The 13,141-nt window shown below is 38.2% G+C and overlaps 1 protein-coding gene and 1 pseudogene across 4 annotated transcripts in view; one reads left to right on the top strand and one right to left on the bottom strand.

The window, feature by feature from the left end:
* Positions 1-13,141, bottom strand: part of SLC12A6 (solute carrier family 12 member 6) — an 87,137-nt gene that overhangs the window by 13,602 nt on the left and 60,394 nt on the right. For all 4 annotated transcript variants that reach the window (XM_027083775.1, XM_027083774.1, XM_027083776.1 and 1 more), the window contains 11 exons: positions 12,765-12,896; positions 11,852-11,998; positions 10,417-10,471; positions 9,798-9,928; positions 8,557-8,798; positions 6,257-6,471; positions 5,151-5,309; positions 4,875-4,973; positions 4,546-4,603; positions 1,552-1,726; positions 1,133-1,251 (listed from right to left, as the gene is read on the bottom strand). In XM_027083775.1, the coding sequence (XP_026939576.1) occupies positions 1,133-1,251; positions 1,552-1,726; positions 4,546-4,603; positions 4,875-4,973; positions 5,151-5,309; positions 6,257-6,471; positions 8,557-8,798; positions 9,798-9,928; positions 10,417-10,471; positions 11,852-11,998; positions 12,765-12,896 (1,532 nt within the window). The remainder of the gene's footprint in view (positions 1-1,132; positions 1,252-1,551; positions 1,727-4,545; positions 4,604-4,874; positions 4,974-5,150; positions 5,310-6,256; positions 6,472-8,556; positions 8,799-9,797; positions 9,929-10,416; positions 10,472-11,851; positions 11,999-12,764; positions 12,897-13,141) is intronic.
* LOC113608165 (uncharacterized) lies at positions 7,939-8,069 on the top strand (annotated as a pseudogene).

Below are 13,141 nucleotides of genomic sequence, written 5' to 3'. Positions count from 1 at the left end.
CTATATTTAAGCCTTTGTTCTAGGCCACTAGCGTTTAATTAAGACTAGGGTGTAGAGGAACTTAACCTCCACGCAAACCTGCTCAACCTCCGCAGTTCTCTCTCAGTGAAAGACACAACCACTCTTTACCCAGTTCTTCTTGGGACAATCCCGGTTTCCTCTTCACTACTCAACCTTGTTCCAAATTCACTTATCAAGTCCTATGGATTCTACCTATTTACAAATCTCTAAACTTTTCCCCCCTCCTTTCCACCTCTACTTCTATGAGCATAGTTGAGGCTCTCATTTCTTCTTTGTTGGATTAGTGAAATAAGCTTCCAGCTGGCACTCCCAGCTCAATTTTGGCCTCCTTCTAACCTCTCTTTTATACTGAATTGATCATTATGAAACAGAAACATGATAATTTTGTTCTCAAAGGATTACCCACTACTTTCAGGTAGAAGTTCCAGGTCCTTTGTGATCTGGCTCTACCTATTTCCCCGCTCTGCACCTCTCCAACCCGCAACCTCCCACTCGATCAAAGCCAAACCTTCGCTTCTCCAGATGTGCTGCACTATTTCATCTCTCGGTTCCTTCACACACGTTCCCTGCCTGGGATCTCTTTGACCCCTTCACTGATTAGCAATCCTTCAAGATACAAGTGTCACTTCTTCCAGAAAACCTTTCCTGAGTCTCAGTCTTTGGAGCTCATATAGTGCTCAGTATTCACCTTGACCACAGTACTCATCACACTAGACAGGGATCACTGGTTTCTTTATCTATCTACCACCAATTCTCTGAGGTTGTGTCTCAGCCACCTTATGCTTATTCTCAGCATACTGCCCAGTGCCAGGGAGGTAGTAAGTCATCAATAAGTCAATAAGTTGAATGACTAGTAGTAAAAGCTACAATCAGTTGATAACGAATCAGAAATGAAGGCAAAGAACTTTTGAGGTTATGCAGGTAGAAAGAAACCATGACAACTTATGAAGTTAGCCTTACATGAAAAGTCTCAGGAATATTTATTATTTAGGTGAAGTTACACCTATACTTGGTTCTCTCTGTTATCACTACTCTCACATGCCTGATGGAAATCAACATGTATTATACATCACATAAGCAAGAGTAAGTGAAAAGAATAACTGGCTCTTACATGGAAAGAATTGGGGCCACAAGATCCAGGGAGGCAATAAGGATTCCCAGCTCTGCAATGACAGCAGTTAGAAGTAAAGCCCAGGTAGGTTCCCCATTGGCTTTGCTGTGACCAAACACCTGTACATAGAAGGGAAATATCAGACACAGGAGTGTGGGGAGGGTTTGAGTCAATGCTCCCTGATTCCTCTATGCTATAGTTTCACAGCTCTGAAAAATAATAGTATTACAACTGTGGTAGCTTTTAAATGCCTTTACCCCACTCACATGTAAACTCATACTAGAGATTTAGAGGGTCTTGTGCTAAAAACCCACGTCTTCATATTATATGATCCAGTAATTCCTAGGCCTTATGAAGATCACACTGTTTCTTGTAAAACCTGGGAAAACAGGAAGAGGGCATAGGACAGGGTCACTCACCCTCAGAAAGGGTATGATGTTATCCTTGGCTATAGCCTGTAGCAGCCTTGGTGCACCTGTGAGACTCTGAAGTCCAGCCCCACACGTGGAGAAGAAGGAGCCAATAACAATCACCCACGGGGATGGCCAAGATAAGGTACCCACCACGAGATTACCTTTCACAGCATCCCCAAACCTGGGAGAGAAATCAGAGTGAGGAAATTTGGCCTGGAAATAAGTTTAGACGAAACAACTAGACTGACATTCCCCCAATTTTTTCTATTTATAATTTTTAGAGAATCAAAATTGAGATAGACATGAATAATAATAAATATAAACGTAGGTAGATCTGATCAAAAGGCACTAGTAGCCTATATTAAGAAAGAAAATAACCTGTAGGGCCAGAAAATAATCTAAGCTTTAATTAAAGCTTTCCCCCTCAAATTATCAAAATATCTACTCTGCAGAAAAACTGTAAAAGTATAGAAAAATACAAAAAAATCAGGAAGGAAATCCATAATCATAACGTAACTGCTAACATTTTGCATACCTTGCATATTTTAGTGTTTGCTATGTTTTTAAAAACATGGATGAGACCACACTGCACCTATCCTTCTGTATTCTTTTTAAACTTATAAGCAATTTCCTATGTCATGAAAAACTCATGAATAAACATTTTTACACGTTTCTTTACATTATCATAATTTACATTATCCATTCCTCTAGTGTTGATTTTCTACTACAGAAAATTCTGTGATTGACATCTTTATGCACATATCCACACTCACATTTCAAATTTTTTTTCCTTATGGTAGATTCCTAAGAGGGAATAACTGCAACAAAAGGGCTCAACATCGTTAAATATTTCAAAGCACTACCAAAGTGCTTTCCAGAAAGGGTATACTGGATTTATTCCCACTGGAAGTAGATGAAGGTTCATGTCTTACGGCACATACCTATTTCACACCAGCTCTGAGTATTAAAATTTTAAGTCACTGCTAACTTGATGGGTAAAACATGGCGTCTCATTGTTTAATTATTTATGGTTTTAATGATTTTTTACAATGTATCACGCACACAAAAGAAATGTGCAAAAACTAAATGCATATTTCAATAAATTTTCACAAAGCAAACATCCACGTAAAACATCCAGTCAAGAAACAGAACACACTGCCAGCACCCAAAATCCTCTCTTATGCCCACTCACCAGCTCTTTCTCCCTCCCCACTCTCCTAATTTTTAATGCTATATAGTTTTACCTGTTTTTAAACTTTATATAAATGAAACAGTATATATGTTTTGTGTTTGGTTTCTTTGATTCAACGTTGTGAAATTTTTCTTTTTTTCTTTTGGTACATAGCTGTGGTTCATTAATTTTCGCTGCTGTATAGTTTTCCATCACATGAATACATAATTTATTCCTTCTACTGCGGATGGACATTTGGACTATTTCCAGATTTTGCCTCGTAAGAACAATTCCACTGAAAGAACCCTTGTGCACACTTCTTAATGCACACATGTATGCATTTGTGTTGGATATACCTAGTAGTGGAATTGCTGGTTCATCAGGTATGCATATGTTCAACTTTAGGAGATAATGTCCAACAGTTTTCTGAAGTGGTATTCTAATTTACACTTTCTATAATTTTTATATTATAATTTACCAAAGCTCTATAAACCCATTTTCAATCACAATCATATAGAAATAATAAACTGTGTTACTTATTTATTTTTGTTAACAATATTTATATAGCATCTATTAGAGTTCTTGTCCTCAAAGAATTCAATCTAGGATAGGGGACAGAAATATGAAATCAAGTAGCTGCAATACAGTATTTTAAGTGCAATAATACAATATGTTCAGTAGAGTGGCTGAACAAAGGGAGGAGCGGTTATCTGTTGTGTGAGTCTGGGAAAGCTTCACAGGATAAAGGACACTTAGTCTAGTCTTAGAGGATGAATATAAGTCTGCCAGGTGGGAGTAACCCATTCTAAGCAAATAACATTGAATCCACAAATATGTGGCTGGATGGAGAGTTGAAACAACAATATTTACTCTGTGTTATGGCTGGAGCTTAGGGAGTTTTTGAGGGAACGGTGGGAGATGAGATCAGAAAGAGGTAGAGAGGGCAAGACCGAAGTAATGAGCATTAAGGGGCTTTGGCAGGCTCTGAGCAGGAAGGTCCTATGATCAAATTTTGTGTTTTAGAAAAATCATTCTGGTGACAGTGTAGAAGAAAGATTAGAAGGTAGTAAAACTGAAAGGGAGAGTATTACAATAATCTAGGCAAAAGATCCTGAAGGCCTGTACAGAGTGATGGGGATAAAAATAGTGGAAAGAATGAGATCTAGTAAGAATGAAGGGTGAAATTTATAGGGCTTAGAAACCAACTGGATGAGGGAATTGATGGAAGAAGTCTAGGATGACACCTAGGTTTCTGTTTTGAGAAAGGGATGAATGGTAAGGCTATTAACTCCTCAAGATGGGGAAAAAGGGAAGAGATATAGCAGGTTTTGGAGGAAGAGTTTTCTAGAAATCTCTTGCAAAACATTTCTTTTTTTGTGTATTCACAGATGAAAGGAAAAACACTCAGCAGCCTTTATGAAGGAAATGAAGAAAGTAAGTTTCAAGATTTTATTTAGAATGCCAATCAGAGACACTTATGTCTCATAGAGGAGATGCTAGAAACAATTTTTAAATTTTTATTTTTTATGATTTGCCCTCCTTTACTGTTAGTTTTCCAACAGCTCTCTTTACTGTACAGAAAAGTCCTCATTATTCAGACAAATTCAATGCTTTATGAAGTCCTATATCCACTGCATCTTATACAACAACATACTGGCCCTTATTATACAGCTCCCTTTTGCGGACCTATATACATGTATTTTCTAATTGTTAGTTGTGATATATATCTCAGGTGGGTTTTGAGTTTATAACTGTCTTGGGGCTGTTTGGGATGATCAGACATAATGGAAGATAGACACACGATTGTTACAAAGAAATCAACTACTCACTTGTCTCTGAGAACAACACCTTCAATACATGCACCAAAAAGGACAACATTGCTTAAATCTATGATATTGAGAGTCAAGGAAACTGATGTTCACCTTCTAATATGAACATAAACACTCAGGAAACTTCTTCTATCAGTAAAATGAGTGGCTAAATTCACTTATCTCATAAATTCTTTCTTGAGTTTTAGAGATGAGGTGGGTAGATTATCTGATGTGAAGTGAGGTGGTAAAAAGCAGATATCTTTATTACCAGGATAAAAATACTCATCACCCTTGTTCTACGGCTGTTCCTACGACTAAGACTCAGACTGGATCCATCAAAAGGATACAAACAAAGGAGGTAGTCAGGATGGCGAGGATAGTGCCAATGGGAATAGACTTTTGCGCATCTTTCAGATCTCCAGATCTGTTTGATCCAGCCATGATACCTTTAGAAAAGGAAAAAAGAACAAGTTAACTTCTTCAGTTCCTGGACACTTTTGATATTCACATTGCTATCAAAGACTACAAGCAAATCTGGGAATCCTGAGAATATAGTTTCGTGTAAGGAAAATCACTCCCTGGGTCTGATTGTTTGTAAAATAGGCAACAGCCCATCTGCTTACCTGTGACAGACGGAAAGAAGATCCCCACCAGAAGAGTGAAAGAGGTGGTAATGTCAACAAGGACATACTCATGGTTTAAGCTGCCTAAGACATCAGAAGATTTGGCTGAGGGCTTTTCAATAATCTCTCCCTTTGGTATATAATTACTCCAAAGATTCTCTGCAGTGGGAAAAAAGGGTATATAAGCAGCAGCACTGTGGAAAGGACATAATTAGATAAGGTTCTAGCCAACAACATTCTAAGTCAGATTCATCATTTATATAGCTTTTAAGGGTATGTTTGCTTCTACATGAGCACAGATATATGCACATATATATCATATAACAAAGCACACATAAATAAAAACCTAATGCCTTTTCTCATCTGGTTCAAATGTAATTTGACAAAATACTTTGGTACATACAAATGCAGCTAAGTTTACCAATGCAAATTAGTAAAAGTTAAGCGAACTAAAGCTAAATGCCTTATAAAACCTATTTTAAAAAGAAAATTAGGCATCAATCCTATTTTGAACACCTTAGTGTAAACTTGCTTACGTGCAAAGAAATTTGTGGGCCAAACAGTTAAAGTAGGAGTCACTTACGGAGAATTTCAAAAATTTAGATGAGTTAGGAAAACACACATGTGGATGTGATGACATTAAAATAATTCTAGCTGTCACTGTGGGGAAAACATTGGCAATTTTATAATAACACAGAGAATACTTTAGTATCTTAAGTTAAAAAGTCATTTGCTCAGCTCTGCATTCAAGAGCAGTACATTTTAGCAGACAACACTGCAAGGGAGTCCTGAAAAAGGATAAAATCACTAACAGAAAAGCAGAAAGATGTTGAATTAAGAGCTGTGTGCTGAACTTAAGAAGGGAAGTGGCACCGTGGCAGTATTGATGGACAATAGATGAGTCTAAGATGGCAAAGTCTCGGGACTTCCCTGGAGGTCCAGTGGTTAAGTCTCCGCAGGGGGTGTGGGTTCGACGCCTGGTTGGGGAACTAAGATCCCACAAGCCGCGTGGCATGACCAAAAAATAAAAATAAAGGCTCAACAAGATGGCAAAGCCCTCCTCAGAGAAAAATTTTAAAAATGTGTCCCCAACCCTCCCAACTCACCTGTAATGACACCGCTAGCCAATCCAGGGATGCCCTGGATTGAAGTGACATTATTGTGAACAAAGTATTCATCACAGGTGGCATTGAAAAACTGACTTGAATTACAGAAGAAGCCCCATAACTTTGACGGTACTGTCATGTTGTTAATTTCCTTGGTCTTCGAGCAAATATCAATGTGCCTTGATGAAAGGGTGCGGTTGCCCAGCATGCAGACCCTAAATGAAAACAAACAGGGAGGAGAAAGATGAAGCAAGGGGAAAAAAGTATTTTAAAAAAGAAAATAGGTTAGAAACAGGTTAGTATATAGGTATGCTCAAGAAAAAAAAATCTCATCTCTAAGAGTTTTTACTGTCATAGATGGTTAAAGAACTAATAATGACTAGCTCTGTGAATGGTGTCTTACATTTTCTGCCAGTGTAATCCTTACAGCGATCTCACAAAATATGTACTAGTATTTCTACATTGTGGATGGAGGAACTGAAGTTTAGGGAGAAAAAGGAGTCTGCCCGAGGTCATACAGGTGGTAGGCAGTAGTGACAGAATTCAAATAGAAGAACTGTCTGAAGACGCTGCGCTGAGTCATCTTCCAGAATTTTTAGGTTATTAACCAATTGTTAGGTCTTAAAAGAATCTTAGAGTCCATTTGTTCTTCTTCCATACACACACACACACACACACACACACACACACACAAATCTACCCCTTTCTCTTTGGCCTAAGAAAAAGCCTTATGTTCATAACAACTCCCTTGAAAATGTTATGCTAAAGGTCAGAGCTTCTGTCTTCTGTTTCAAGGAAGGCAGCTTGGCTAGAATTAGGCCATCCGTCTATGGCCTAATAAAAAACTGTTTTTGAACTTAAGCCCAGACCCAGTAGGGGTGAGGGTAGTTAAGGATAATACAAATACAAACTGCTGATTTTATTTTTTTTCATTCACCCAGAGATATAAATATGAATAAAGGAATAATACACCCACAGTTAAAAATACCTCTCAGGAGGAAAAAAGCAACTTTTCAAATCTGCAAAATGATAGCATACATATGCAATAAGCCATGTACCCATTACTCAGCTTCAACAACTCTCAACATTTCCCAGTACTGTTTCATGCATTCCTCTAGGTTTTCTGGCTTGTTCTGCTGGAATATTTTAACGAAAATACCACACATCATGAACTTTTGCCCACCATAAAAGAGGAAAAGCATCAAAGGAGAACTTGAGGCAAAATGGAATTTCCCAAGTTAAGATATAGGCAGAATGTAGCCTTCAAGTGGGTCTCCAGTTGCTTGGCAGCCCCTAGACAAGCAGACTGAAAATTTATGATGGAATCTATTACTGACATCATTTAGCATAGCAAAAGAAACACTAAACTGGGAATCAGGAAATCACAGGATCCATTTTCTTGCTCTGACAATTATTAACTTTGGGGCAGGTCATTTAACCTCTATGGACCTGTCTTTTCATCTTCAAAAATCTATTTTTCTGTAATCAGGTTAAATCAACATAAGACTGATGAGTTTGATCCCTGAGTGATCAGGATGACTTTTCAAAGACAGTCACTGTAATAAGGTGACAAACAACACTCAGTGCCGTCTAGTCCCTATGCCACTAGTCAAATGGAAAACAGGTGAGCCTGTGAGTCACGCATCTGTACAAATCCATTTCTACTTCAAAAAATATACCTTAGCTTTGCGCAGTGGCAGTATCGTAGCCAATGACGTTTATCTGAGGAGCAATTATTGCTAATTGAAAAAATATACCTTAAGGTACCTGTACTACTTATGATATGTAATATAATATATATATAGAAAGATATATACGCAAAAGATGTGACATTTATTTCCCTTTATTTTATGACTAGAAAGTCCATTGTTGTACTAACAGCAGAACAAAAACTTTAATTATAAATATTTAGGTAGGAATCTAGGTTTCCTTGATCTCTTGATTCTTCATCAATAAAAGGAATCTAACCTTTAAATACTTTATAAAGGTTGCTGGCAAAACTACGCTGTTTGAAAAGGCCTTTATGAATAGTTCAAATATGCATAATCATTATCAGGAGGTTTTGAAAAACCCACTATCTATATCCAAACGACTGCCATGGCTGCCAGATGTATACTTGGGACACAAAGAAGAGGATCAACACAACACAATTTGCTGGGAGGCTTCCCGCACAGATGCTAACTGGGCTTATCCAAGAGGGAAATCTCAGAGAAACTGTGAGATTCTGACTTGAAATGATCACATCACCAGATACTGTTAATGACTACCAAATAATGATGGCTAGTCAGAGAGACACGTACGGGAAGTGTGGAGGGGCAAAAGAAGACTTGATGGCTCCAGCATAGATGGCCAAGATGGACACAATGACACAGGCCAGAAAGAGTGAGGCAAACTTGTTCACATAGCGTACACCGATGAATACCACCAATACCATGAGGACCAAGAAGGCTGTGCCGTAGACACGCATGTTATTTAGCATGGCTGCTGACTCCTTGAGTGCATCGTCACTATGAAAGATGGCAGCTTGGGGGACAATATATACCTGTTAGGCAAAAGAAGCAGAAAATAAGGTCATTTCAAACTAATCAAATAAAAGGGCTGTTGTAGTTTGCATTTACTTTCACGAAGGAAAGCAAAACTGAGACAGAAAATGACTGGAGACATAGCCTAATTCATATTTCGATCTAAAATGCCTATAGAAATGAGATATCATGGATTTTTTTTAAAGTCTACATGCCAGGGCTTCCCTGGTGGTGCAGTGGTTAAGAATCCGCCTGCTAATGCAGGGGACATGAGTTCAAGCCCTGGTCCGGGAAGATCCCAAATGCTGCGGAGCAACTAAGCCCATGCGCCACAACTACTGAGCCTGCGCTCTAGAGCCCAGGAGCCAAAACTACTGAGCTCACGTGGCACAACTACTGAAGCCCGCGTGCCTAGAGCCTGTGCCCCGCAACAAGAGAAGCCACCGCAATGAGAAGCCCGTGCACTGCAACGAAGAGCCAACGCAGCCAAAAATTTAAAAATAAATAAATAAAATAAAGTCTATGTGCCATTCTGAATACTTACACTCCCAAATGGAAAACCAAGGAATGTGTTAATAATTTAATTAAAGTGTTATACAAAATAATTGTAATGATTATCTTGAGTCCTACTTCTGCTATCGTTACTTTAAATAGTAAGAAATATATCCTAGTGAATAAATAAATGAAAAACATTTTGTTTCATTGGGATAAAGACATCAAAAGAGATAAACTTTCTTTTACTTTTCCCCCACTAGCCCAAGTCTTGCCTCTGAGACTTTAACTTTTTGGTTGAGGTGGCAGGGTGCTGGTGATTGGGTGGAGGGGAAGGAGTAGGCAGGCAAAAGATACCCTCAACCTTTCTCACTCATATTCACAGTACAAGGTGAATAACAGGTGAGCAGTCAATCACTTGATTGATTCCTGTAGCCGATTTCTCAGAAGCTTTGATATCCAATGGCAAAATAAATCCAAATCTATATCTTTTCTATACTTTAGACCACAATTAAGTCATTACTCACCAGAAAAATTTCAATGGCACCAAGGATATACATGGCTGCTGCAAATGTGGTACCAAGATAAAAGCAGAGGCCAACAGCCCCACCAAACTCTGGGCCCAGTGCTCGGGAAATCATAAAGTATGAGCCCCCAGCTAAAAGGCAAAACAGAAGGTGAACAGGATAAAAAAAAAAGTAGGTAAGTAACAGGAATGTAAACAAGTCGTAAAAAAGGATAAATGTTTCAGGCTTTTTGAAAACCCTGAATATGATAAAAAGTAGATTTCCTGGTAGGGAGTAAAAGATGAAACCTGCATACTGCACATCTAATGTTCCACATAAATCAGCACAATTTGTCAGTATTACTTAGAAAAATATCAGAGGATATTTACTACAGGCATGAGATAGATGAATAAAATATATATTCTAAGTAAAAGAAGCTAAGAATGCAGTAGAAATTACGGATTCTAGCTTAAAACATACAGAGAGTTTTAAAAGAAGGTATTCTGAAGTCAAATAGTGTTAGTGCCTGTGGCCACTAACTAAACAGTATTCTGTGCCTTGGAAGTTTGCACCTCTGGCTTTATAGTAGAAATATACAGTAATCAATGACAATCCCCGAAATCCAGCCTTAGCTACTGACCTGGCACCACTCCATTAGTGGCAATGGCACTCATGGAGATAGCAGTCAACATTGTCTGTAAAGAAAGAGAAAGGAGAAGACTGTTACTGTATAAAGACGACATTTCTGTACTACTTCCCCATCTGTGGACCTCAGAGCACTTATCAAATATTTAATTCTACCTACTTTTATGGAGGGAGTTGCCTGTCATACCAAATGGTATGCAAATGAGATGTGCTTCAACACGCTACACTAGTCACACTACTGGTGTCTTGAGTACTCTGTTAAAACACTCCTACATCATAATCAGTAGGTTAGGTGCTATCAAGAACCACTGATCTCACCCTGGTCTCCTAGTTAAAAACTTGGTAAACAGATTGGAAACTGAGTAAAGACCGGCTACAATAACAAGAATAATATTCAGTAAGAAGGGGAACCACCGAAGACTTCTGAGATCATGAGAACTGTATTTTAAAAACGTTACCTGATAGCAGCAGAGTACAGAATGGACTGAAGATAGGAAGTAGATGGAGGCAGAGTGACTTGTTAGTAGGCTATTGTGGTAGTTCAGTGAGAGGTAAGGACTGCAGTGGTAGAAGTGGGAATATAAAGACAGCGTTGAACGAAAGAGATTTCAGAGGGAGACCTGACTGGCTTTGATAGCTGATGAGATATGAGAGGCAATCAAGGAGCCAGATACGGCCCTGAAGTTTCAAGACTAAGAAACGGGGGAAAAAAATGGTGGTACCATTAAGTTATTAATGATATGGACTATGTCTGCTTACCCTGCGTTACATGGCACTCAGTTGAGCACAGGGAGTGTATAATGGTGATAGTAATAAAAGAGGTCCATAGACGGCTTAATAATAAAATAAAAATGTTTATAATAATCTATCAACTTACAATAAAATTGAGAGATGTGGCTGGGATACACAGATAAGAGGAGTTTAAATTAAAGGAAGACCAGAACGTTCTCAGTATAATGGAAAGAAGAGCTGGAAAGAACACCCCAATTTCTGGGGAAGGGATAACGGATGAGACTGCAAAACAAAACGAATACCTCTTACCCCCAAACAACAACCAGCTTTGTTCATTGGTACCACACTGGAGTAGCACATCACATTTTCTAACATATTTTCTGTCACAACACTAGTGTTATCGAGTTCAAATCGTTTGTATTCTGAATTTTTTGAAGTCAGGGACTGTATCTTCTACTTCCTACAGAAGTCTTTCCTTGTAATTTTGAGTACATCATATTACAGATATAAGCAGTGAATAACTGACACTAAAAAACTGAAAATCCTTTAGATTTTAGTATCAAAATAATCTCCCCTGTTGAGATCATGAGTCTTTCCCCAGTACGTATTCTTTCTTTTATGCCCAAATAGGTTAAGCATGATACTCTTGAGCTCTTGCAATGTTCCAGGTGATCTTCAGGGGCCAACTCAGGACTTACACAACAGCAGCAGATAAGGACAATTGCAAAGGCCTGCAGAACTCCAGCTGTGCCCACCACCCATGTAAGGCGTAGAAACAGGATCACTCCAAAAATATTTTGTAGACATGGGAGGTAAACACCCATGAAAGTACCCATCTGGGGGGTCTGGAAAGAAAGATGTTGACAAAAGAAAAAAATCATGTAGCCATCTAGAAGAGATGATTCATCCCTTTACTTTTATATAAAAACTTGTACCCTATCATTTTAATTGCAAAGCAGAGATGATATGTTTAAGCAGTATTTTTAAATAGGCACATAAAATCTCCATCTTAACAAATGTTTATCACCATACTTTTTATTATTCCTAGAGATACACATTTTAACTTTACATAGCTCTCCACATATTTTTACATAAGCATCTGATCACAGATAAACTTTAAGTGCATCCCCAACAACTTAAAATTTTCTGTTCTTCAGGCCAATAGCTTTTTCTTTAAAAAAAAAAAAAAGGATAATGATTTGATGGAATTCCTTCAGAATTTGGCATAAATCTTTCATAGTAGTTGGTAAACGTAGTTGATAAAATACATCTGAGGGTCGTTTTACTCCTGAACAACCAGAAAGCTTACTTGTAATATTCTTCCATATTTTCATGTTGAGAAAAACTGATATTTGGTCTTTGAAAAACCCAACAGCTTCACAACAGAAAGATGGCATCAGTAGATGGGTGTGGACACTTTTCTTTTGAAGTGCTATTCCCTCTCCCCGGAATGCCTGTCTGCCAGCTACTAATTACACAGCTCACTCCCTCACGTGCCTGGCATATACCAAGCGTTCAGTAGTTCTTGAGCACAGAGTGATGCCCTGGACATTTCCTCCTTTCTTGTATATGGGGCTCTTTTTATTTGTCCTTGTTATTCCAAGGCCTCACCTTGGTGGGCTTCTTTTTCCCTTCAGTGATGTTCTCTGCCTCTTCATGTTCCTTTGCTCCTTGTGTCAGGTTAGTGTAATTGGCCAAGCGGCTGAGGAGAGAAGACACCTTTGGTCTGGTGTCCATTTCTTCCTATAGAGCCAGAAATAAGAAAGAAAGAAATACTGAAGAACACTGGGAATAAGCATCAGAATGATCCCTCTACCAGAAAACTGCAAAGTAAATAAGAAAAAATTTCACAGGTAAACATTTTAAGAAAATTTATCAATGAGACTTTATTCTCCCCCCATATTATAATATGTAATCAGGGTTACACACATTCTTATAAAATTCTTAAATGAAAAGCTTTATGATTCTTTCTAATAGCTTAACTTTAC

The sequence above is a fragment of the Aethalodelphis obliquidens genome, unplaced genomic scaffold (genome assembly GCF_003676395.1).
Source record: "Aethalodelphis obliquidens isolate GAN/ISIS:26980383/991018 unplaced genomic scaffold, ASM367639v1 scaffold51, whole genome shotgun sequence".
NCBI lineage: Eukaryota > Metazoa > Chordata > Mammalia > Artiodactyla > Delphinidae > Aethalodelphis > Aethalodelphis obliquidens.
Note: the sequence above shows the minus strand (reverse complement) of the source record. Positions and strands in the feature narration are given on the sequence as shown.